Here is a 23,236-nt window from a genome sequence, read left to right as displayed (position 1 = left end):
GCTGGACAGCTGCGTTAAGAAACCCAAGCCCACTTGCTTTTAACTGCCCTGGATTTACTTGCAATGGGGTAACTACAAGCTGAAGGAAAAGATCAGCCAAGCCAACACACTATACAAATACATTTTATTTAGAGATACCCATAGTAAGATGCACAAATACTTTTTGTTCACCAATTTTCAGATCACACGACTTCAAGTAGTGGAAAAAACAAACTTCAGTTAATTACAATTATCTATGTAACAGGGCAGTAGTAAAAGATTCATTTGTCAGACTACAGCATGGTTAACGATACTCAAGACGAGAATGTACAGGTCTAGGTATTTAAAAAGTGCATGGGGCATTGCCACATACACTAACATGCTTCTTCAAAGAGCAACATCCTTCTGGCATGTGAACACAGTAACCCGGTTAATACAAGAGGGAAAACTAGGCTCATAATTTGATCTGGAGAAGTATCTACTGGAAGTTTTCCTCCAAACAGCAAATTATTTGTGACTGACACATGGAAACCAATCTGTAAAAATCACTGTTAACATTGTCCATGTAGTCAAGCAACACACACATGACCTAAAATTTAAAATTATCAGTTCCATTCTACACCTTCATAGCTTTTACACAGTCTTCTTCAAAAGAGTCTGGAATACTTAATTGCATTTAACAAGCTGGCAGAAGAGCTGTAATCTGAGCTCCACACTCTTGCACCCACAACAAGTTCTTCCACAAGAGAAATCTCAATCTTCAAATTTAAAAAAAACATGTTCCACCTGCAAGCACATCAACTGGCGCATGTATTGCTTGGTTTACTTTTAAATTCCCATGTAAATGGAGGGAAAGGTAAGAAGCTGCACTGGTCTGAGAGAATAGCTGCATTGGTTTAAAGTTGTATTTAAAACACACAGAACCTGGACTCTTAATCTCCAGGGTCTCTCTCAAACCAAGGAAATTCATTAGGTTCCACTACTCAAAGCAGTCCCTGTTTTGTTTTAAAATAGGGATAGTGCTGAACAGTGCTTGGGAAAGACCAGCAAGGACTGTTGTGTGGGTGATTACATATAAGAGCAAGAAACACATTAAATCAGTCTTCAGATAATCTTCTTCCATTGCAAACAAAAGCAACAGAAACTGACTTTGCATTGTAATTGAGAGGCACATTTTGCATTGATGAAAACCTCAGTCTACATTGCAACTTTCTGTGGCTTAAAACACCACCTAACCTCCTGTTAAAGCAATTTTAAGAAAAAAAACAAAACAACCTCAATTACTGGTTTTATACTTAAAATTCATAACTCAACTATTCTACTCAGAGGTACCTTCTCACTTGTGTATATGCAGCTGTTTTCCTCCTTCTTTGTCTAAGAGATCCTTGTCTCTAAGCACCTGGAGAGTAGACAAATAATTCTGATGCCTCAGGATGGGCCCCTGTACTAGGTTCAGGAGTTGAGAAAGTCAGTATGGTTTTGTACCTTTGCAGTGAACCCCAGAATGAAAACAAGAAAAAGAAAAGCCACTGAATTGCAATAACCAGCAGTACAGGAATCAACTCCACGGAACAGGAGTGACTTTGGAACAAACCTTTTCAGACTGAAAGGGATATGGCAGTCCAGGAAGATACCTAGAGCTGAGTAAAATGAATAAGGACACCGTGAGCAAGGTCCCATTCAGCAAACCACTGCCTAAGCGAGTGTAGAAGTTTGGGCTGTTAACAGGTGCCCCTAAGCTTTGCAGAACTTGGTACCTGAACCAGTACACCATGAAAGAACAGGGAACTTCCTCAAGTCCCAAGCAGTGTGACAAGATGTGAGTGAGGCTGGGACAAGAGGCTGAGACTGGAGACAGCATTTTGAACAAGAGGGATAAAGCCCACCAGAAGTTACTTACCCAGTTCTTTTCATATCAGCCCCACTACCACACGAGCAATGTGAGAGAAGCCCAGAGCAACCAGCTGAAGCTGTAAATCACAGCTGGCCTGTTACACCCCTGCACTGTCAACAACCAGAAAAGTGGAGGACAATGCAGACAAGGCCCTTTCACTCCACCATCCCTGCACGAAGCATGTGGATCAGGCTGGTGAAGCACATTAGTCATAGTCACTCATGAAAACAAAGAGACAAGTGCACTGGTAACCTTGAGTTGAGGGGAAGACTGAGTGACCACTGGGGAAACTGGTTTTTCCACATTCCATCTTCACATCTCATCTGAAGAGGGATGACCACCAGTTTCAAAAACTCTGGGAGCAACTAATTTGCAGTGATCTAAGGCATGATGGCACAAACCCTCAAGGCCTACCCTTCAAACACTCCCTTGCCAGCTCACCTCTGAGCATAGCCAGCCTTTGTCATTCTTGCTGGCCAAAGTACATTAGAATAACTTTTCTCTTTTGAGCACAGGGTTATTGTTTTGCTCATATCCCTACTCTTTTACAATTCCACCCTCCCAGAAAAATAAATCTCTGGAGGAAGCCTTTACATAGGATCAAGTCAGCAACTCACCCTCCTGGTATTGCCCTGAGTGAAGCCTTTAATCAAGATTTTGAGTAGCAGCTGAAGATGCCAGTTCTCCGGCTAAACCACTACAGATCAGTTTTACAAACACACGGCATGCAGGCACAGGGCACCTCCACTTCCTGATCTAGATATCCACTGAACAATATGGATGCAAGAGGATTTCAGCTTCTGTAGACTGTGCAGGAGTGGAGTCTCCACTTGCATCCAGCCTCGGAAGTTTATGCTAAAAGCACAGAGTGATCTTGCCACAGTGGGCTATAGGTTTTCTTTTTATTATGACTTGATCATTTTCAGAGTAGGCAGACAGCTTTGAACTGATTGTTACAGGTGGACTAGGAAGAAATGGGAGAAGAGGAAGATGCTAAAGATAGAAAACTAAGTTAAATCCATTTGTTCTACTCTGAAAAGTGACTGACATAAAAACAGCACCTTACTGAATTTAAAGGAACTCTGAAATTAGCAAGAAGCAAAGAGAACTCTGGAGTTAAGTCTGCACAGCGGTACAGAGAGAACAGATACAGTTAGCACAGAAAACACACAGACCTTAGAGTTCCATGATCATGTATTAATGTCAACACACTGATGACTAATCGTGCTGATTCTAAATACAAAGGCAGCCTCATGGATCAACAGAGTGCAGTACTGTAATTCAGTTAATTATGCATAGGCATGTCCATGGAAGGCCACAGCAAGTGAAGATATATACGTTCCTGTTTCTAGGCTCTTATGAGACATCATGCATTACTGTCTGCGTAAGCGATAGAAACTCAGCCCAAATTCCAGGTGTCAGTTTGAGGTTTGTAAACAAATATATCTTTAGAAAACTAAGCCAAATGTATCATGTCTTTGTATGGAAAAAAACAAACAAAAAAAACCCTTTTCAGAGAGGAGAAACAATTTGCAAGGTAACAGAACACTGAGCCCCATGTGCAGACAGGCCGGTTTCACATACTACCTGCAGTTTCCCAGTGTTCCACTTGTAAGCTGCATCAATAACTTGGAACAGGTTTATCTTACAGTTAAAAAATGTGCACTGTAATATTTGAAGAGAGCTGTTACTACTTTGCTTGACAGCTTCTGTGATAGCTCAGGATTCAGCGGTGTTTCTGATACAGCTCATGACAGAAACAAGCTGAGAAAGCCTCTATTAGATGGGTAGATTTGAAGGAGTTGTTAACAACCATCAGACCCTGGATTCAGAACAAAAGCCATCAAGTATCAGCAAGTCCTGATTTTTTTTTTCCCTGAAGGCTTTGGATCTTATTAAAAATAAAATAAAATAAAACCATTAAAAACAGTTCACTGTAGGACATCCTACCTTCAGGCAACAAGTTGTGATCACTGCACATTTTAAAACACCTTGTGTATTTTGTGCATCTTGTGCACCACGGGCAGTGGGGAAGATCCAGCATTTATGTACACATGAACATACAAGCAAGCACTGATAGGTGTCACTGGCAAGACTGATACCAAGACCATCCAGCGCATTGATTTGTGTCTACACCACATCCTAACACAGATGGAACAGGTCACAAGTAACAGTATAAACTTGTTGCAATTTCAACACATACATCTTAGAAAAAGACAATGCATGTACCCAGCCCTAAGACAGTGACGAGTCTGAGATAACTTTACAAAGATCAAGGTACCAGAAGAGGAAGGCACATTAACCTCTGGTTGGTCCATTTCAGTACTATTTGGATGAGTCATAGTGATTTATACCCTGAGACTGTGGGAGGCCTTGGAAATGAAAAGAGACCAGGTGAACGGGCAAATAAAAAGTACAAGTTTAATGGGATTGTAAGATTCAGCACCTGAATTTTCCCTATTAGTAAGGGAATCTAGAAAAGCAGTTCCTAACAAAACAGTGTATTGACTCCTAAATTTTTTGTCCTGAAGGCAAAAGAATCAATTCAAAAGAATCTAGGACTAAAGACATTGCACTATGTTGCGAGGGGTTTTATACACCCTCTCAGTTTCAGTACAGCAACCACAATTTGTATACAGTCATGTGTTGGTGGTTTTTTGGGTATAGAAACAGTCAGACAGCCCACATTTTCCCAACTCTGCCAACCCCGGCACTCCATTTTAAATCTGTGTGCACTTTCTTAGACCATACTGCTCCCAGCAGGACACTAGCGGGAGAGGCTGTTAGGAAATGGGAAGATTCCCTTCTGCAAGAGCATTCTTTTAATTACCCAAGCATCACATGATTTTCATGAAAAAACTCAGCATCACAAGCAAAAAGGTACTTCCTAATTTTATCCTTGAAAATTAACACAGAGAATTAGGAATGTCAGGGATATATACTTGATCTCTCAAAGACGTTTCCAATTAAGCATTCATGTATCCCCTCTAGTTTTTAAATACTTCTGGAGTCCCGAGAGCCATACCAAATACCCTTTGCCTTTTACTGGTTCTGTGGTGTTCCTTGCCCATCCTCACCACATGAAGTGCTCATGTACAGGGGCAAAGGAAAGCACCTCAAACAAGATGTGGCTGTGTTCTCTCTTCCACTCTCCCTTGTCTGGGGGTGTCTGCTTCAGACTTTCAAATAAGTTACTGAGAGCACTGTAACACTCAGAAATGCATTTTAAGTTGAGGTCACACCATGGGCTCAGACTGTGGGGTGGCCAGCAGGGCACACAGGGATTTTCACTTGGCTTTAAGCTAAGAAGTTTGTGCCTGGTAGCTCAGGAGTCCCTGGCTCAGCATGGGCTGGCCAGAGGATCAGCTCCACCTGCATGACACACAGCTCTGCAACGGTGTTCCTTAGGAACAAGCTGTACCCCAGTCCAGTAATTCAGTCATAGCAGCAATTGCAAAAGAAGCTAATTAAGAAGATATCAGACAACTTGGAAAAGTGGGTTTATTGAAAATAAGAGTATCAGACCACTAAAAACAGACCTCAGAGCTCCCACCTGGCTGCTGAAAGATGCTGCTGCTTTCCCACGTGCAGTAACTTGACAGCCCACCTCTCCTTGGTTTCCAAGTGACCTCATGAAGGGTCTAGGCAAGCCTGCTTTGTTTCACACCTGCACCACGTGAGGCACAGCAGTTCACAAGGCCTGTAAATGCCTCTCAGCTGAGGGGCACAAATTAAGACACCAAAGCACCACTCCACATAGCTGGATCATAAATTTAATCTGTTAACTTTGCAGGTGCAAGCTATATACAAAGCAAGTATTCAGACTAAGGAATAGGATGAAATTCTGGAAGAGAATGATCCCCAAGTATCTTAATCCTTTAGATACAAAAAGCTGCCAAAGCCCTAAAATGGAGGCAGCAAATATAAACCCCGTAATGCAATTCAGGAGCTCCTCTCATGAAGAGAATCACAAGAGTCACCCACAACATGAGCGTAACCTTTGTGAACAGACGAAGCCCAGCAAGATCACTGGGCGCTTGCAATGATCTTAAAAATGGATCTCTGAGGAGAATGAACAATTGAGACTAGGAACATAAACCTACTAACAACTAGTCTTTGGTAATTTACTCACCTCGAACTAACAACAGCAGCACTGATGAGGGAATCAAACAAATGGACTCACTTCTTTACTGCAATCCCAGAAAGCACCAGAGGAGAGCACTAGCAATTCTCCCTACAAGACTTGACTGTACAAGGGAGAAAGCTGGCGGAACTACAGGAATAAGGTGTTCAGTGAAGAGGGTGAGCACAACCCTTATTACTGTGCTCAAGCCAACACTGCAAAGTAGCTTCTGATTCCTCAGGAATGTCCCATGATGTAACATCCAGCTATTACTGAGGAGTTGCTACCCAGTATTTACAAGCTAGGTGTTACCAAACCCATAACTGAGTCACTCGTTTGATTACCTATTATGAATACTGAAAATGTAATACCCAAAAATACCCCAATTAACATGGTAGTCCACTGAAAAGAGCTGAGCAGTAAAATTAACTGCTTCCTACACTCACTGGTAGCACAGAAGATCCCACACGACTGAGAAGTCAATAGCAGCCAGTCTGAAGGTATGTTATGCTAAAAGTTCTTTTCTCTCCTTCAAGTGAGATAAACCAGAGTATGTTCCCCACCTGGAACAGACTGTTACTGTGTAATCACATCAGTCAAACACATACAAGAGTTAACTGCCCAGTTCAACAGTCTGAGCTAGCCTTCAACTTTTACCCAGTTAAAATAAAGCAAATTGAAGGTCTTGAGCACAGGCTGACAAAATGCTAGCAAGCCTGTTCCTGCTCAATAGAGGTCACCTCTGCAAGGACAATACTGCTACAGCAAAAACTGGTATGATTTGGGTTGGAGGAAGCAGCCCCAAACAAACCATTCTAGCTGGAAAGACCAAGGGAGGGAAATCTTTAAGAAACAGTGGAAAAGGTAAGATGGTCTGAATATATGCATGCCATTGGGTCTCAGCAGCACACAGCAAGCTGTTCAAGAAGCTATTGAAGTGCAGTCACCAGACTGAGCTCATTCCATTGCAGGGGTATATCTGCCTTTTGAACAATGGGGTACCCAACTTGCCTCCCTGTGGAGCCCAGAGATGCCCTGTTCTGCAGCCATTCCTGCACTTGGATGGGAAACCCCCCACATTTCTAACCTGATCCTGAATTTCATGAGATATCTAACCCAACAGGGCAACAAAATCAAAGTCAAGAAGAACTCTCTAAAACTTAACATCTATATATTGCTATAAGCACTTAAAACCACTGAAACTAGCTAGAAAATAAGTTATCTCTGGCCCAACTTGTTTGTGTGCTTGCAGCACTCTCTAGTTTGGTTTGTTTTTTGTGGGGATTTTCATACAGCAACAAAGATGGCTCCCTTACCATAAAAAGTTATTTTTGCAAGAAAGCATCCTGAAAGCAGAATACACAAAAGCAGGTGAGACTTGAGGAGTTCTACATAATTTTCCAAATTCATGTGAGAATTGTGCAGAGCTTTCTGTGCAGAAAAAAAAGGAGGAAAAGGGCACTCACATTACCAGGCTTTAGGAGCACATACTGAGGTACTTGTGGAGATCAGAGTCAGCAGGAAGGGACAATTTCCAGTGCTGCCTCCTGAGTAACCTAGACACTGCAGAAAAATCAACCTCTGTGTTTGAAGGCAATATAAATACCATTTTTTCCCCTATCATGGCCTAAAATATGCTTCAATTAATAGATCAACATCAGGGCTAGAATATCCAGAGCAGGAGTCTCCCTTCGGAACTGCTGACACTAAATGCCCAGCTATTACCTGTTGCTTCAGCAGAACTGGAGGACACTCATGTAGACTTAAGTGTCTAGCTTCTTTAACAAAATAAAACGAAACAAACCCAATTAAAAAAACCCCAACAAAGCAAAGCAGAACATGTTCCTTGTGACAGAATGATCTTACACAGTAGCTGTAGAAAGACAAATCCTGCCATTCTTCTCCAAGATTTGTCTTTCTTCAATACTTCCGCTTTTCTAAATCCCTAAAATAACCAAAGCAGCTACCCCATGGTATATAATCTGCCCTTTTCAGAGAAAAGCCTGACTAGCCATACACACAGTACCTTGAACTGATGCAGATTAAGCAACCAGACTACAATGGGAAGTACACTTACGAAACACTGGAAGATGATCTGCTTGTGAAGCACCTGTGTCAGTGCTCAGTGCTAATTATACTTCTGGGACAGGGGCACACCTGGGAGAGAGGTCTCCTCTTGCCAGGATTTACACCCCAATGAGAGGGATCTGCACTCCTCGTAGGATTTCCATCCAGATCTCCATACCAACTGGAACTTAAGCCTGACGCTGACTGCTTGGTGTTACTGATGAAGATACCAAGTATGAAGATGAGAGAGACTGCAAAGACACATGCAGCCTAGCTCTTGGCTGTGGGCAAGAACTGCAGTGGTAGCTGGGATGTCCCACAGAGATGGGAGAAGAGAGCATGTTCCAGCCTTGTCTTTCCTCTCAGCTTCAACCAACTGCCCGTTTGGCACCAAAGCTGTGAGGTACAGGCACACTTTACTCCACCAGTGTCAGGGGAAAGGCATTAATTCCAGCAGAGGACAGAGGCTTCAGTAACAAGCTGAGAGTTTAGTGCCTGCCAAAAGGAGGAACACCCTGGAGTCTTGCATTTTAGCTGAGAATTGGGTAAGACCATCACCCTTGGGAGGCACATGCTTCACAGCTTGACCTGAAGGGCATTGGACCTGTTCTCCCCTCCCACTCCCAGGTGAAGTTGGAGGGTGTCTGAATGCAGAAGGCAGCAGGGGATTCTGGAAAAGCCTGAGCCTCTCCTACAGCATACGCTAGCACAAAGTGAGGTAACACCAAGCTATCCTCCTTCATGGAAAGCTTCTCACTTGCATTCGTAAAGTCTGAGATACACTCTTTAATCTTGGAGAAAAAAAATAGTTTATTTATTCCATTGGCTTATTTGAGCAGATGGCCAACCAGAACAGCAAAAAAGGGAAAAAATTTCCACAACCTGGGATAAAAAAGGTCCTAGGTTTTAGGCAGTTTATGAAGAGCTTTTAAGCTACCCTAACAGCATACTTAGAAACCATGTTTCATCTGGAGAACAGACAGATTTAGTTCATTTGAGTAACTAGCCCCCATTTCCTCTCAGCACCTCTGCAGCCCTCAATGTAATGTCACCCTGCAACAGCCATGCTGCAGAACAGCCTATACAAACTCCAGTTGTGCAAGCTGATACCTGGGACAGGCAGTGAAGAAACAGATCAATTTTTGCTCCTAGCACTGCTGAAAACTACCATTCAAACACAAATGCACTTTTGAAACTCCTGCACTTTGGATCTGATGGGCGATACCCCTAGGGAATCCATCCCTGGGCTCCAGTGAGTACAGCTTAAAATTACCATATCCCTCTACATATAAACAGTATCATTAGACTTGTACTTTTAAAAAATATGATCAACCCAGGCCAGGGCCAGGCTCTGCAGATAAAGTAGTAGCTTATCTCTTATAAATATTTTTAATATTTTTTAATTACAAGTAGTCCTCACTCCAGGTAATGTAACTGACACGAAGTACCTGCACACATGCAGCCCCGAGACTTTCACGGAAAGCTCAGGAGCAACCACTCTATAAGAAAGAAATCCTGCCTCACAGCAAAGTAGAGGAGGGGGCACATGGCCAAGACAGCCTAAATGGGGGGAAGAGTCATTTGGAGTAAATACAATAAAAAAGGACTTCAAAACACCTCCATATAAAGAATCAAGGAGGTTAAAGCAAAAAACTAGTTCAAAAAGATGTACAAAACTGTTGGAGACCAACAGAAAACTCTGCCCAAAAATAACTTGTGTTTAAATCAGGAATCAATGGCATCACACGATTTTGTCGTTTAAAAAAATGGAAATCTGTGTAAAGATCAGCATCAGAATGAAGAGTTATCATTAGCTCCAGAGACCAGCATAATTCCCATGAAGTCCTGATGGGAGAGGGCCTCCTGCCACAAAGAGTTTCGTTCCAGACGAGTCGTAGCAGTGGGTGTAAACAGCATTTGGGAAGTAATTTATGTCAGAAAAATAATTTCTCCAGGTTTCATCATGGTTCTGTTAAAGGAAAGTTTAGATCATTATTGTTGCCAAACAAACCCAAAACCCTGTTTCACAAAAGCAGAAGGGAGCTTCCAGAGCCTAAAAAGAGGTATTTCTTCTTAACAATTCTGAAGCTTCATACAGGTCAACTAAAAGATACCAGAGTTGTCCTGAAGCTTTTTCTGAGAACATTTAGGCCAAACATTGGAACAGGGAAGTGAAGGGTAGTGACGCTGCAGTGATACAAAAGTTAATGGAGCTAAGTTAAACAAAGCCATTAACTGCTTTACAATAACATACAGGAAACCAAACTCAAGTGCCTGCCATGGCATTACCTCAGGAAGCTGCAGTTTCTAAAATTATACACAATTAAATTAAAACTCCATTGCTTTGAGCACCACATTGGATTACTATGGCCTTAAAGAAAGACAATTTATTTTCTGTTCGAGGTTCTGAAAACTAGAAGTTAGATTATATTTGAAAATATAAAGATATAAAATCTGGTTCATTTATGAATCAGTGCATGAGAACTGTAGTCACTATGCCTTACACTCAAACAAATAACCTTCAGTACCCTTTCATAAAGCTTTTGTAGAAAGCAATTCTGCAGCACTTCTTGCTCTTCATTATTAGTTATTGGTTACATGAACACTGACTGGCACACATTTCACACAAGAGGGCCAAAAAGAACTGGCTGAAGCCCTATGCCACTCCTGTATAATGGGTCCCCTTCCCCCCAGCTCTATCACAGCTACAAACTACTTACCAGCCAGCCTTTCCCAGTTGTCAGCTTCAAAATTTCACTTCCTCCTAATTTCTGCTTCTGGCCATAGCAGGCACGAGGGGGCTTTTCTTCCAGGAACCTCTGGGCTCTGATATCATAAAACAACAAGGATCCTTGCCCTGTCCCCACAGTGATGATGTGCTCGTAGAAGCTCACTGAGCGGATACCTGTCAAACAGAAGGGACAGACAGTGCAGTAAGGAGAGGGATGCTTTGGCTCTGCAGTGCTGTTGCTTCACGTCTAGGATTACCTACTAGTACTCTCCACAACACACAAGTTTTCCCACTGCTACAGAGTGGTGTAGACAAATTCTACTGATGCTATTAGAACAGCAGCTTCAACTGCATACATGACTGCCCTACTCCTCGAGGCCATCAGCTTCACCGATGGTGCATAGTAAGAAGATTCATCCTCACCAGCCCTCAGGTTGGCCAGATAAGCCAGTTAGGCTTCAGAGTACCTTTGCGCTGTCTGCCACAAGCCTTTAAGTGAACACACCAAGAGCGGGTACATGGCAGCAGACAGAGGGAAGAACATCACACTGTTTTCCTCCATGAGCTCACACCCTCTCTAACTACATGCCAACCTGCAGGAAGTGACCAGTAAGTCCCAGCTGCCACCAAGTGCACTGTGCTGATCAACAGGCTAGCTGTAAGCAAGTGTAACCATAATAACCACTAGTCACCTTGCTGCTAAGATAGCTTCAAAACTATTAATGAGCCTGATCTGTCTCCACTCAAATGTTCTCAAACAAGCACGCCTTATTTTTAGTAGCTGGCATTTTTAGCACTTTAGCCAGGGATGAAAATAGAACAGGAATCCTACAATACAAACAACACCATGTTCCACCAGTACATGGGAAGGTACAGTTCAAACTAAATATGTTAGCACAATTCAGTTATGCCATTACGCTGAACAAAAGAGTACATTTTGTTTTCAAAAAATCTAAATTTGAAGGCTCAGCTAATCAAGGATCCCTCTGAACTAGTCTTGGAGAGATTCTGTATGTAGGAATTTGCACTCCACAAAACGTCCTGTCATCTCATCTCCATTTATTGTGTAAATACTGTTCTGTGTAACCACTCTACTCCAAACAACTCTTCAACTCAGATTAAACTCCACCACATCTATACTTCTCCTTCCTTCATGACAGGACACCAGCTTAGAAACCCTAGGGCTTTTTAGCCCTCTTTAAAGTACCATTGAATTAAAGCCTAAGCAAGCATGCAAACAGGAGAGGAAAAGAGTGAGTTATGCCAGCTACATTCATATGCCAAGTGCTGTCACCATACCAAGCAGGGCTGAACATCACAAAACTTGTATCATCCTGGAATATTCCCAGCAGCGCACATGACACCAGACAACCAGGAGCTCTGAATGCAGCCAGGGAGTTTCCCCTTCCCCTCTGTATAGAGTCCTAACAAGAAACATGTCCTCATCCTTCCATCTCCGCCACCGGATGTGACATCCATAGCCACCAGAATTTGTGACTCACACTTAGAACACGCAAGGCTACATTGTCCTGCTCCAGATGTGGGGTGAAGTCTTGGCTGCAGACTTAATAGGTGGGAAGCCACTGTGCAAGTCTCTCTGCTGAAGCAGATTATGAGATGCATATGCTTTAATTCAGAGAGTTAAAAATGCACCTAAGACAGCTGAATACCTTCCCCCCACCTCTATCACACAAGCCTGGCTCTGGGGAAGAAAGCTTTAAGCCCTCTGCAGTCAGCAAGTGCAGTCACTCGGGTAAGAGGAGAAAGGCACAAGAGGGGACCATGGATCTCCTCTTATTTTTGCTCCCGAAATGCTCTTGACAAGCCACCCAGGAGAACACTTACTGCACACAAACAGGTGATGGAGTATGAAGGCAGATGGCATATACTTTTCAATTAAATTTATTAATAAAAAGCTATAAAAAATGCAGAACAACTATAGGTCTTTCTCTAACCAGAAATTAACTGAAGGAATCCTTGATGTACCCACTACTGTCTTGGTTTGAAAGACAGGTGTCTGCTAAGGAAGGCAGAAGCCTCCCTTGGAATGGCAGATGCAACCCCCTTCCCTCCGAGTTACTATAATTTTGAAATCAAGGGGCTTTTAGGCAAAGATGTGGGAAATAGGAATAACAGTTCTTTACTATTATATATCTCTATGTGTATAACCCAGTCAAACAAACAGCAATAACTATGGCAGTACCAGCAAACAGAAGCACAAACCCAGTGCCAGCCTTCTCGGCTGTCAGGCCCTTTCCCCTCGGGTGCAGTTCCGCTCGCAGCCGGCAGGGGCGCTGGCGGCTCCCGGTGAGCAGGGCAGGTGCGATGGTTCCCCCGCGGCTGCAGGGGGCGCTCCGGAGCGAGCTCGGGGAGCACGCGGCACCGGTGCCCTGGGATCCCGGGAAGGGATGGGACAAAGGCTTCACAAACCCCTGGGCAGCTGATCCCGGTGTCCGGCCGGACCCTCGGGAACAGCAGGCTGGAATGGCAGGGACGAGCACAAATCCTGGGTGGCAGACGCGATGTATCCAAACGGAATTCCCCCCGGAGGTCTGGGCAGGCAGGGTGAGCACGGCTACAGCGCAGCGAAGGCTCGAAGCAGCGGCAGGGCAGGGCAGCCACAGCCCACCGCGGCAGGGAAGGCGGGCTTTGGGATCCCGGGGCTTCTCTCCAGCAGAAGGAAAAATCGGACCAAGCAAGCACCCTCCCTCTCTGTGTGAAATTCGAGACCGACTGACCACACACCCAGGTGAAACAAAAAGAGCAGCCAGGTCTTTTGTTCTTCTTAAGCACCTGGGCATTTGTTTCCCTGGAAACATTATGGGGGAAAATTCCTTTAACAGAAAAAAAACTAGGAGAACTCTTAAAACTCCAACAACTACTAAGAAGGATATTTAGAACAGGCTTTCAAAAACATAATTTCAAATTGTCTACTAAGGGGCTGAAGTACCTCAGATTAATCATTCCCATTAAGCTAAAAGGACAGCCTGTGCCAAAAAAACAATCACAGTAAATTCTCCTACACTCCCAGCCCTCTATCACCTGTGGACCTGGATTATTTAGGTAAGTATATTGAGCCTCACTCCCAAGCTGCAGGAAGGGTCTACAGATCCCAGAAGGAAATGAAGATGCAGTGGCATGTCCTACACAAGAAGTCACAGCATCAATGCCACACAAGCTCTGTCTGCTGCCTTCAGGACATGAAGTGAAGGGCACACAACATGGCTCTGTACCCCAGTCATGCAGAGAGCAGTTGCTTTCGTGGATCAAGAACTATCGTCCAAGGCCTGCATTTCCCTGTATAGCTGCTAAGAAAAGCAACACTCACAAGAGGCACTAAAAAGCATTCACTGCCTTCTTGTGTAGAGCAGACAGGGTTACAGCAGGAGAAAGCCAGCCCCAGCTCCAGACTGACTTAAGCCACCACCACCTTTTTCTGCTTTTGTGTACAACACTAGTGAACTAAAGTTAATGTGGACTTACCACATTCAGCAGGTACAACTGGAAACTTAAAGCACATTCAGGTATCACTGCAAAGCACTTGAAATCAGATTTTAGTCCACAGATCAATAAAGAGCCTGTTTTTTAGAGGTGCTGCACCACTCCAAGTCCCATGGAAATCAACAGAAAGTGGAAACACTCAGTATCTTGGGAATTACTGTTATTTACGTGCCTCCACCACCACACCAAATAAAAAGATGCACCTACTCTGCATAACAGAAAACTGCCCTGAACAAAGACTTTCTTCAGAGATGAAGTAGAGAAAGCTCTGGAGGTACTCCCTATACACCTTATCCCCCAATATGGATGATCACATACTTGAGGCAGAAGCTTTCAGCCACCAGCCACCACTGGGCAGCACACTGCAGTGTCTGCGTCAGGACCTGGGCAGAATCCTTACTGACAGCAAGTCAAGACAAGAGGTCTTTCTGGTAAGATGTTCAGGTGACTTCTCCTGACATTACAGATACTTCTCCCACATGTGAAAGCAGCAGACCCTGATAGACACCACATAAATAAAAGTTTCCTAATCTTTGCCTACCTACATACCTCTAATAACCTACACACATATGCCTACTACGTACATGCCTCTGATGAAGAGATGGAGGCCCAGAGACAAGCTAAATAAGGACTGCAACTTACTAGTCCAGGATTAATATGGCACTGTGTCTTCTCATGCCTGACAGTAAAGGATATGGAGAGAACTTTATGGAACCATACACTCTGCAAGCCCTCAGGCCTGGCCCTGGTATAAGGTTCAACTGGACATACTGCATCCATATGAGAAAAGGAAATAGCACTCAAATCACACAGAAAATCAGGAGTCTCACTCATGGCTTTAAAATTACAAAACAAGCATTCCTTCACAGCCCAGACTCCCAATAAGGTAGCACAGATCAGACAAAATGCCTTTTTCTTTAATTCATAGAGAAGAATGAAAGAATGGTATGAACAGTGGTAAAAAGACTGTATTTGCTTTGAGATGATAAAAAACAGAGTAAGATCCAGTAAAAAATATACAGCAGTAAAATACACGCTTTTTAAAGTTCAGTAATATTTGCATGGTTTACAATTGAGTTGCTCCTAAAGGCACTGATGTTGCCCTTCATTAGATTTCAGAGCCGGCCACATTTGGTTTGTTGGTCGCTCAAGGTATACTGTGACAAAAGCCAAACCTATACACTGCTAATTATTTAGCCAATCACTGGAGAAGCCCTTCCTCTTTATTAGAATCTTGACTTACTACAGTTTTAACAGCTATTTCTGCAAGCAAACCATTTGAAGCACCTTTGACAGGTTTCTTACCACTGCCTCGTTCTTTGGAACAGACGGATTTAACATTGTGAGAAGGCTGCCTCGGATCCAGAAAGGAGACATGCGCCTGTGATCCTACTGCATACACTGACCACTCCTGACCATAAGCCAAACACACGTTCTCCCTGCAGTATGGCAACTTAGTGGAAAGTAACTGGAAACAGAAAAAATAAAAATCAACCTGTTACAAGAAAAGAGTAAGGCATTAACAGAACAATTTTGTAAGCTATGTTCTAGGAAGTTGCAGGGAAAAAATCCACAAAATTGCAGGTGAAAAACATGACCCAGAAGGAAAAGCCCTGAAAGCAATGGGGTGCCTTATCTGAAGCAAACTGAGACAATAAAGGCTGAAGCCAAGAAAAATGGACATTTGATAAATTGTTTCAGATCCTTCTAAGTTGCTGTTTCTTTAGCAGGCGCACAGTGACATCAGCTCTCAGCTGAAAAAGACTATCATATTAACTAGCATAGGTAATGGGTGTGATTTGCCATTACACTTAAGTAAGTGCAACTTCCTTTATGAATTCTACTGATCAAGTATCCACCATACTCTATGCAACAGTTCACTTCAGCTAACCCAGAACTAGCAGAAACTTAAGAATGCTTCCTGCTCTCTAAATTAAGGGGAGTGCAGAGTCCTCTCCTCTTCAAGCTCCAAATTTTAGCACATTTCATTTTACACAGAACTTTTGAGTGTTTTGCAAACACTGCTGCTCTTCAAATATTTGAAGGAGATGAAGAATAGTGAACAGCCTTAACGGCTTGCAGTTTTTGAAGTTTAACTCCAACAAACGGAAAAGTACCTTTGATAGTGTGTGCTCTGCTTTCCAAAGATGAAAATACCCATCCAGGGACACAGCTCCCAGCTCCTATTAGAAAGAAAATAAAAAGAAGAGAGCTAGTTTCTGTATTATAGATATCCTTGCAAACTCACACTCTCTTCTAGGCAGGCTGCACACTCTGGATTGAACTTATTCATAATCCTGTAAAGGCTCTATCAAGATAAATTTTCATTTTATACTGATCTTTATAGAATGCAATACAGTACAAAATGTCAAGTAGAACCTAAATTAACAAAAGAGTAAATAACAGTAACTTTCAAAACCATTAATCTTGCTAGGCATTCAAAATTATGAGACAGTACAATCTAGAGTTGACAATTCTCTTCAGCAGGTCCCACACTGATTCTAACCCTGAAGCAAATTTCAGGCGCTACTCTACTGAAAAAGTTACATGAAGTTTCCATCAGAGGAGTAACTAACAGCTATTGAGAAAAATAAAGCCTACAGGAGCACGGTGCTTCCAACAGCACACCCACCTTTGCTTCAGACCTTTTCTGTTCTTTGAGGGCAGGGGGGAAAAAAAAGTAGTGGAGCATGAATTGCTACTCCCACTAGTAATAACAGGAGATCAGGATGTGGGAGATTGACATTTACTGTTTGTCAAATACCAACAAAATAACCCCAAAGCAAGCACTAGTGCCTGCCCTGTGAGTCAGTCACCTCACTTGCTGAGCAATCCAGAAAGGATTCAGCCATCAGAACAGGAAGTGCTAAATGTTAGCTGGCCTTCACAGAGGGCAAAAGAAAGCAGAAACTCAAGAATGGGATTCAAGCTGCAAGACATGTCTTGGTGCTTTATCTGCTTCTTGTAAATATTCCTTTACTCCCCTGCTTAGGATGCAAAACGAAAATCAAACCCATGGGAAAACTGTGCATTCTAAAGTGTCTGGGGTTGCTTTTTTCTTCCTTCTGGACTCCTCCATTCACTTGGGGCAGAAGCAGAGAACATCAGACTAAAACCACCACCTCACCAGACAAGGATGCAAAAGAATCAGAGAAAAACATATTAGCTTGCTTCTCTGGTATATTCTGTTTAGATTACTTTTTAGTTTTTCTACTATACAGGGACAGTTTTAGGACTCCTCAACTGTCTTGCTTATCTTACTAACCTTGTTCTTATTGTTGAAAGCCAGTGCTCGGACTTTGCAGTTGTCAGGATTGGTGTTCTCCTTCGGGATATCCTTCAGAGCACTGTGTGTTATGTGGGCATAGACAGGAACTTGAGAGAGATTATGCCTGGCATCGCTTTTGGACAACACATCCTCTGTGACTTCCCAGAGACCCATTGAACCATCCCGGGAACCTGATCAAATAGTCCATAAATGAACCTGATCAAACAGTCCATTCCACATATACAGAACTCTTCTTTTCAAAAAAAAAAAGATTAATCAATAGGGTCTGAAAAAAAAGGATACTCTTAGTTCAATCTAACAGAAAATGCTGTTAGTGCCCATATATTAATTATGATTAACAAAAACATGATTTTACTGAGCTGTAAAGTTCAGAATATTATGAACTCACTATCAACTGTCCACATGCTTTCCAATCAGCTAGACCATCTCGCATGTTTTCACACTGATTAGGATGCATCAAGACCCACAACCCCATGCAACCATTATCATCATCTCATACGTAGAATGAACTCGGAAGTGACTGAACGCTATAGGTCCAGCCTGAGCCTGTCATTCTCAGCCTTAGTAAAAGAGTCTGTTAAACCAATGCAAAAAATCTCCAAAAGAACCTCAGCTGGGTTTATGCCAATTTGGGTTTACTTGATTTCTATCATTATGCTTATGACTACACACTCATTTGTGAGCTGAACAGAAACATCTATTTCAAATCACAATTTCTACCACTTTGGATGAAATCTATTAGAAAAATTATGTTGCTAAAACCTGTGCCACTTCTTCCTTAAAGAATGCAATTTAGTTTAAACAAGCAAGAACTCATTTTATTTTTCTACTAAATTTGAAGACATTAATCCAAAATACAAATCACTAATGTTAAGAACACTGGATGAAGAAAGCTGAATGCCTGACCAACACAGGCTTAATCCAAGGCCTCATACACATCCCTTCTGGTGTTCAGGCAACTCACTTCCATCTAAGTCAGATTTGACATGTACGTCAATTTCATCTCTACATAAAGTGAAAAATTCTGTCAAAAGAAATTCATAATGAAGATGCCAGAAGAGTCTATATATCTATATGAGGCTATTAAATTCATCAGCTTTGCTACCTCATAGGGGAGAAGCTGCAAAGACAGTAAAGCAAAACATTTTGTTGCAATAGGGGTGGTCCAGCACAGCAGAGGTGGCTTTGCCCCCTCACAGATGGATTCAGGTATTTGCCACTATCACCTACTAGAGACAAATACAATAAGGAGCATCCTAATGGCACTTGCATAACAACAGCAGCACAACATCCTGCCACTCCATTACATGCCATTGGTCTTAATGGCACCTAATCTTGTTTGTTACTGAGGCTGAATACTCAGCAATAAAATTTCTAAACATTTTGACATACTTTCAGAGGAAGCTATCCCTTTTAATAGACCTGTCAGGAGAAAAAGTCCATGTATGTTGCTCATCTGGTTAGCCCTGAAGCCAAGCAGAGTATCATCTGCTACCCTATGCTCATGCCATCCTGGGAATTATTCATCTCATCTGGAGCTTTTGCCATAAAAATACTTGCTATACCCTCAACGTCTGGAGTTCAAGTATTTCTGCTACACATTTTCAGATACATATGTAATTGAAATCTGTAAATTCATCTGTAAAATTAAAACCATGTCAGAAGTTAAAGCTGTCTTTTTTCCCCTCTTAATTAGGGTCGTCAGTGAGGTCTAAAGAATTCAGTTTAGCAACCAGTCTCGCTAATTGCTTTCAACAAGTTTTCCCTGGTGTCTGACATGTGGAGACTGGAACCTACATCCTGCCTGCTACAAGCACCACAGTAGAGAACATGGGAATAGAGAACACTTCTACTCTCACATCCACCCCTGACCTTTAGAAAATATTGACTCAACACAGTTCAATCTCACATGCTATGCATTCTATCAGGTCCTTATCTTTCCCCCAGACATCTGTAATCATCTGTGCTGTTCTCTTCAAGCTTACTGGCTTGAATGTGGGGGAGTTTCTGTAGATATCTGGGGCAGAGACTTGCAAGGATCAACTTTTGTATTAAATTCAAAAATGAAATTCCAGGATTAGCTTTTTGGGTTTGGAAAAAAAAAAAATCCTACTAAACTAAACCAACAATTCAGATATGTGACTTTTATAAAAGACTGTTACAGTTTTCTGTCACCTGCAGTTTGACAACTCTGTGTACAGAACACTACACCCTGTCAGCACAGAAAGGCAGTAAACAATTAATGCAACAGCATATTACTATTTTTGCCTTTACCAAAGTAACTCTTTATGAAGTTACTCTGATTATCCAAGTAGTTACCAAAAGTCAGTAACTGAGTTTCTTTATTACAGCCTTCTGTATTCATTGGCACAGTGTAAGTGCATATACACATACACACAACTGTACTGAGAGCTTGACAGAACAAACTCAGTTGTCATTAATTACTCTTTCACATTACTTCAGGAACCGATATTGATCTAAAGTATTCCAAAGTTACTAACCAATAACTAACACCCCTCTTGAAATTACTCCTCTTATGTGGAACCCTTTCCTGTAACTCATTGTGTTCAAACATCCCCTCACTAGAAACACAGTAATATTCTAATACTAGAAAAATCAGATCTAGACTAAGGCCCTACAGCAAAATAAAACAAAGCACTGCACTAAGTCCAAGAAGTGTTTAAATAGCCTAGGTAGTTGCAAGTGGTTTCAAATGCCCTGATAGAGGTGCTTTCCTAATACTTTTCAAATACTGTACATCAGTATAAAATTCAGAGAGAAGGAAAGTTTAAAAACAAACAAACAAACAAAAAAACCGCAAGAGAGAAATTTTTACTTTACCAGAAACAGCCATAGTATCACTGATCCACGCAATTGAAAATATCCAGTCCTTGTGTCCATCCTAAAGGAAGAAAGACAGATTTTTCAGTGCCATTATACTCAAGAGCAGTCTCAAAGCAGACAAGTGTTCTTCACTGCTATTTTTAGTACAAGCTCAAAAGGACAGACCTACATTAAAAACATACAGATAAGATTCCAGTATCAAGCTGAAGCACTTTAAGTACCTAGCAGTAATTTTAATTTTTCTGTTTTTGAAGTGTGTAATTAATAAAGAGCTCAACTGGTTAGCCCTGAAGCCAAGCAGAGTATCATTTGCTACCCTATGCTCGTGCCATCCTGGGAATTGTTCATCTCATCTGGAGCTTTTGCCATAAAAATACTTGCTATATCCTCAACGTCTGGAGTTCAAGTACTTCTGCTCCACACTTTCAGATAAAGGTGTAAAAGGTGTTGGAAAAATAGGCCTATGACCAATGACAAATTCATCTAAATTCTAAGATTTTCCAGAATTCTCAGGTTTTCCATTCTGAGAGCAGCATTTTTTTGTAAAGTATCAGCATGTTGGGGTTTTTTTCTTCAAATGCATATCCTACTATAAAAAGTAATCAAAATCTTGTATTTACAACACATGACCCATAGATTAATGTTTCAAGACTCTTTTCTTTAGCATGTAAGAAACCTGCGGGGGGAAGAAAAAGACCGTAAGACTCTAGTTCTTTTCAAAAAGCTAAAAAGTCACACAAATGAAGAGCAAGTCATGCAAATCTTCAGTCAAGTATTGCTGCAGCTGGTTATCTGCTGCTGCAGAAACTCTGACCTGACCTCTGCTGTTGCAGTTAATGCCCATGTAAAGTCCTGAATAAAAAGGAGAAATGAGAGACAAGCGCTCACAGGACACCAGTATACCCTCCTGCTTGTTTTTTTAAAGATTGGCTGTTTTAAAAAGGCCTCAGGATGTTTCAGAAATGAAACCAGTACCAGAGTCTATCAAACTGCCACAAACCACTGGGTTAGAACTAATCTTCAAAGCCAAGTTCCACCTCTGGAATAATACATCCATAAGCTGCACTGGATAAGGGGGAAATTTTAACAACTTGAAATATCATTTTTATTTCTCAAAAGAGCTTTTTCACTGTAACTAGTTTCAGAGGTCACCACCACAATTAGACTTTAATATTTAGGCTTTTCTTACATTTTTGGTGTTAAAAAGTAAGCTGAAGTAGACCTCAGGTGAGGTCCTGTAGGTGATGAAGAAAACTGACTCAAAGCCCTGAAAATCCACTCACATATTTGAGTACTCACTCATATTTAAGATACCACAGCAAAAATGACAACTCAATCAGAGATGTTTTCAGGCTTTCAGAACTCTACTCTTCCTTACAAGACTCCTAAATACTAACCTTGCTCTGACCATACACATTTCAAAGTAGTACCTTTTTAAGTGACAGAATAAACTTTCCCCAGATATTCCCACTTACATCTCCCACACAGACAGGATCAAGTGTAGGCAGACGATAAATTGCAAGACTGTTGGGGTTGTCTCCACCTGTGGCCAGGAGGGTCCTCGAGGGGTTGATCTCAATGGCATGAATGCCACATCCCTGCTGGTTCACCATGCCGGGTTCACGATCCTTCAGGATAGGAATCTTGGTAATTTGACCAGTCTGGACATCTACTACAAATAACTGGGGGGGAAAAAAAACAGACATGTAAGTCATCATCAAACAGATAAGAAAAACAAGATGGTCAAATATCCTCCCTATTTTGAACTGACATTCTTTTTGAGTTGAAATCCACAAATGCTTCAAGGATGGCTGAAAAATGCATAAATTCCTTCTTAAAACAGGTTAAGTAACAATTACAGTGGGTTTTATTTCAATCATCCCATTTCATTTTCACAGTAATGGAAGGGAGAAGAGAGAAATCTGTCATGAGGTTCCCACTTGAAAAAAAAAAGCCTTTGAATATAAAACTCTTTTCCCTGTTCAGTAGGACAAAACAGTATTGTTTTTCAATTTCTATGTACCACAGTGAGAAAAAAACCCCACCTCAGAAGAGCCATTAAGCCCTATGGGACTTAGCACGATTCTCCCACCTCCCAGATACCACACTTACCATGAAGTTTTGGCTTTGGCAGACTGACAGTTTATAAATCTATGCAACTGGAATTTATTTTCTGGTGATACACAGAGAATAGTAACTAAATACAGTACTGCCAGTGCAAACATCTGAAAAAAAAGATTTAGCTATATACCTCATCCTGCAAAAAGACAAGAAATTAGAGCAATATGTCACTGACATCATATCAGAAAACTCTGTACTAAGGCCTTACAACTCTTCAAACAGACATTATACCCAGAGTTATGTCAGTTCAGACATATACAACCACAAGGTTACAGTTTAAACCAGAATAAAGGTTTACATTGCCTGCCAAAGTGTACTTTCATTTGGGAGGCTCATGCGCAGGGTCATTTCACAGATGGCTTCCCAGAGAGCAGCTGCACTGACAGTCAAATAGGTCTAACAGAGGAGACAAAGCCCTGTGAGAGAACATGAGTGAAGCAAGGAAATGGAGGATCTCAAGCTGACTTGGCACTAAGGAAAGTGATGAAGAATTCACAGCTCAGGATTATAATTAAATTCTACATCATCTTTAGTCTGTTCATTCTATAACCAAGAACGTTGTCTCAAAACCTCTAGAAGTGAACCAAGGAGGATAACAGTAATAACAAAAACCCTCAATACAATTTTAAAAATACACACCTCAAGGAAATTGTTCTGAAATCCTTTTCCAGACATTTCTAGAAGAAC

General features: G+C 41.8%; 1 protein-coding gene across 1 annotated transcript in view; it reads right to left on the bottom strand.

Annotated features, from left to right (window-relative positions):
• Positions 1 to 107: 107 nt before the first annotated feature.
• DCAF12 (DDB1 and CUL4 associated factor 12) overlaps positions 108 to 23,236 on the bottom strand; it is a 33,402-nt gene continuing 10,273 nt past the window's right edge. Inside the window, exons 3-9 of the mRNA XM_039566698.1 lie at positions 21,904 to 22,110; positions 20,426 to 20,486; positions 17,561 to 17,754; positions 16,413 to 16,478; positions 15,601 to 15,763; positions 10,784 to 10,968; positions 108 to 10,032 (exon numbers count right to left, since the gene is read on the bottom strand). Of these exons, the coding sequence (XP_039422632.1) occupies positions 9,874 to 10,032; positions 10,784 to 10,968; positions 15,601 to 15,763; positions 16,413 to 16,478; positions 17,561 to 17,754; positions 20,426 to 20,486; positions 21,904 to 22,110 (1,035 nt within the window). The 3' untranslated portion in view covers positions 108 to 9,873. The remainder of the gene's footprint in view (positions 10,033 to 10,783; positions 10,969 to 15,600; positions 15,764 to 16,412; positions 16,479 to 17,560; positions 17,755 to 20,425; positions 20,487 to 21,903; positions 22,111 to 23,236) is intronic.

Source organism: Corvus cornix, chromosome Z, assembly GCF_000738735.6.
Source record: "Corvus cornix cornix isolate S_Up_H32 chromosome Z, ASM73873v5, whole genome shotgun sequence".
NCBI classification, from domain to species: domain Eukaryota; kingdom Metazoa; phylum Chordata; class Aves; order Passeriformes; family Corvidae; genus Corvus; species Corvus cornix.
The sequence above is the reverse complement of the archived record's forward strand: the minus strand, read 5'-3'. Positions and strand labels throughout refer to the sequence as shown.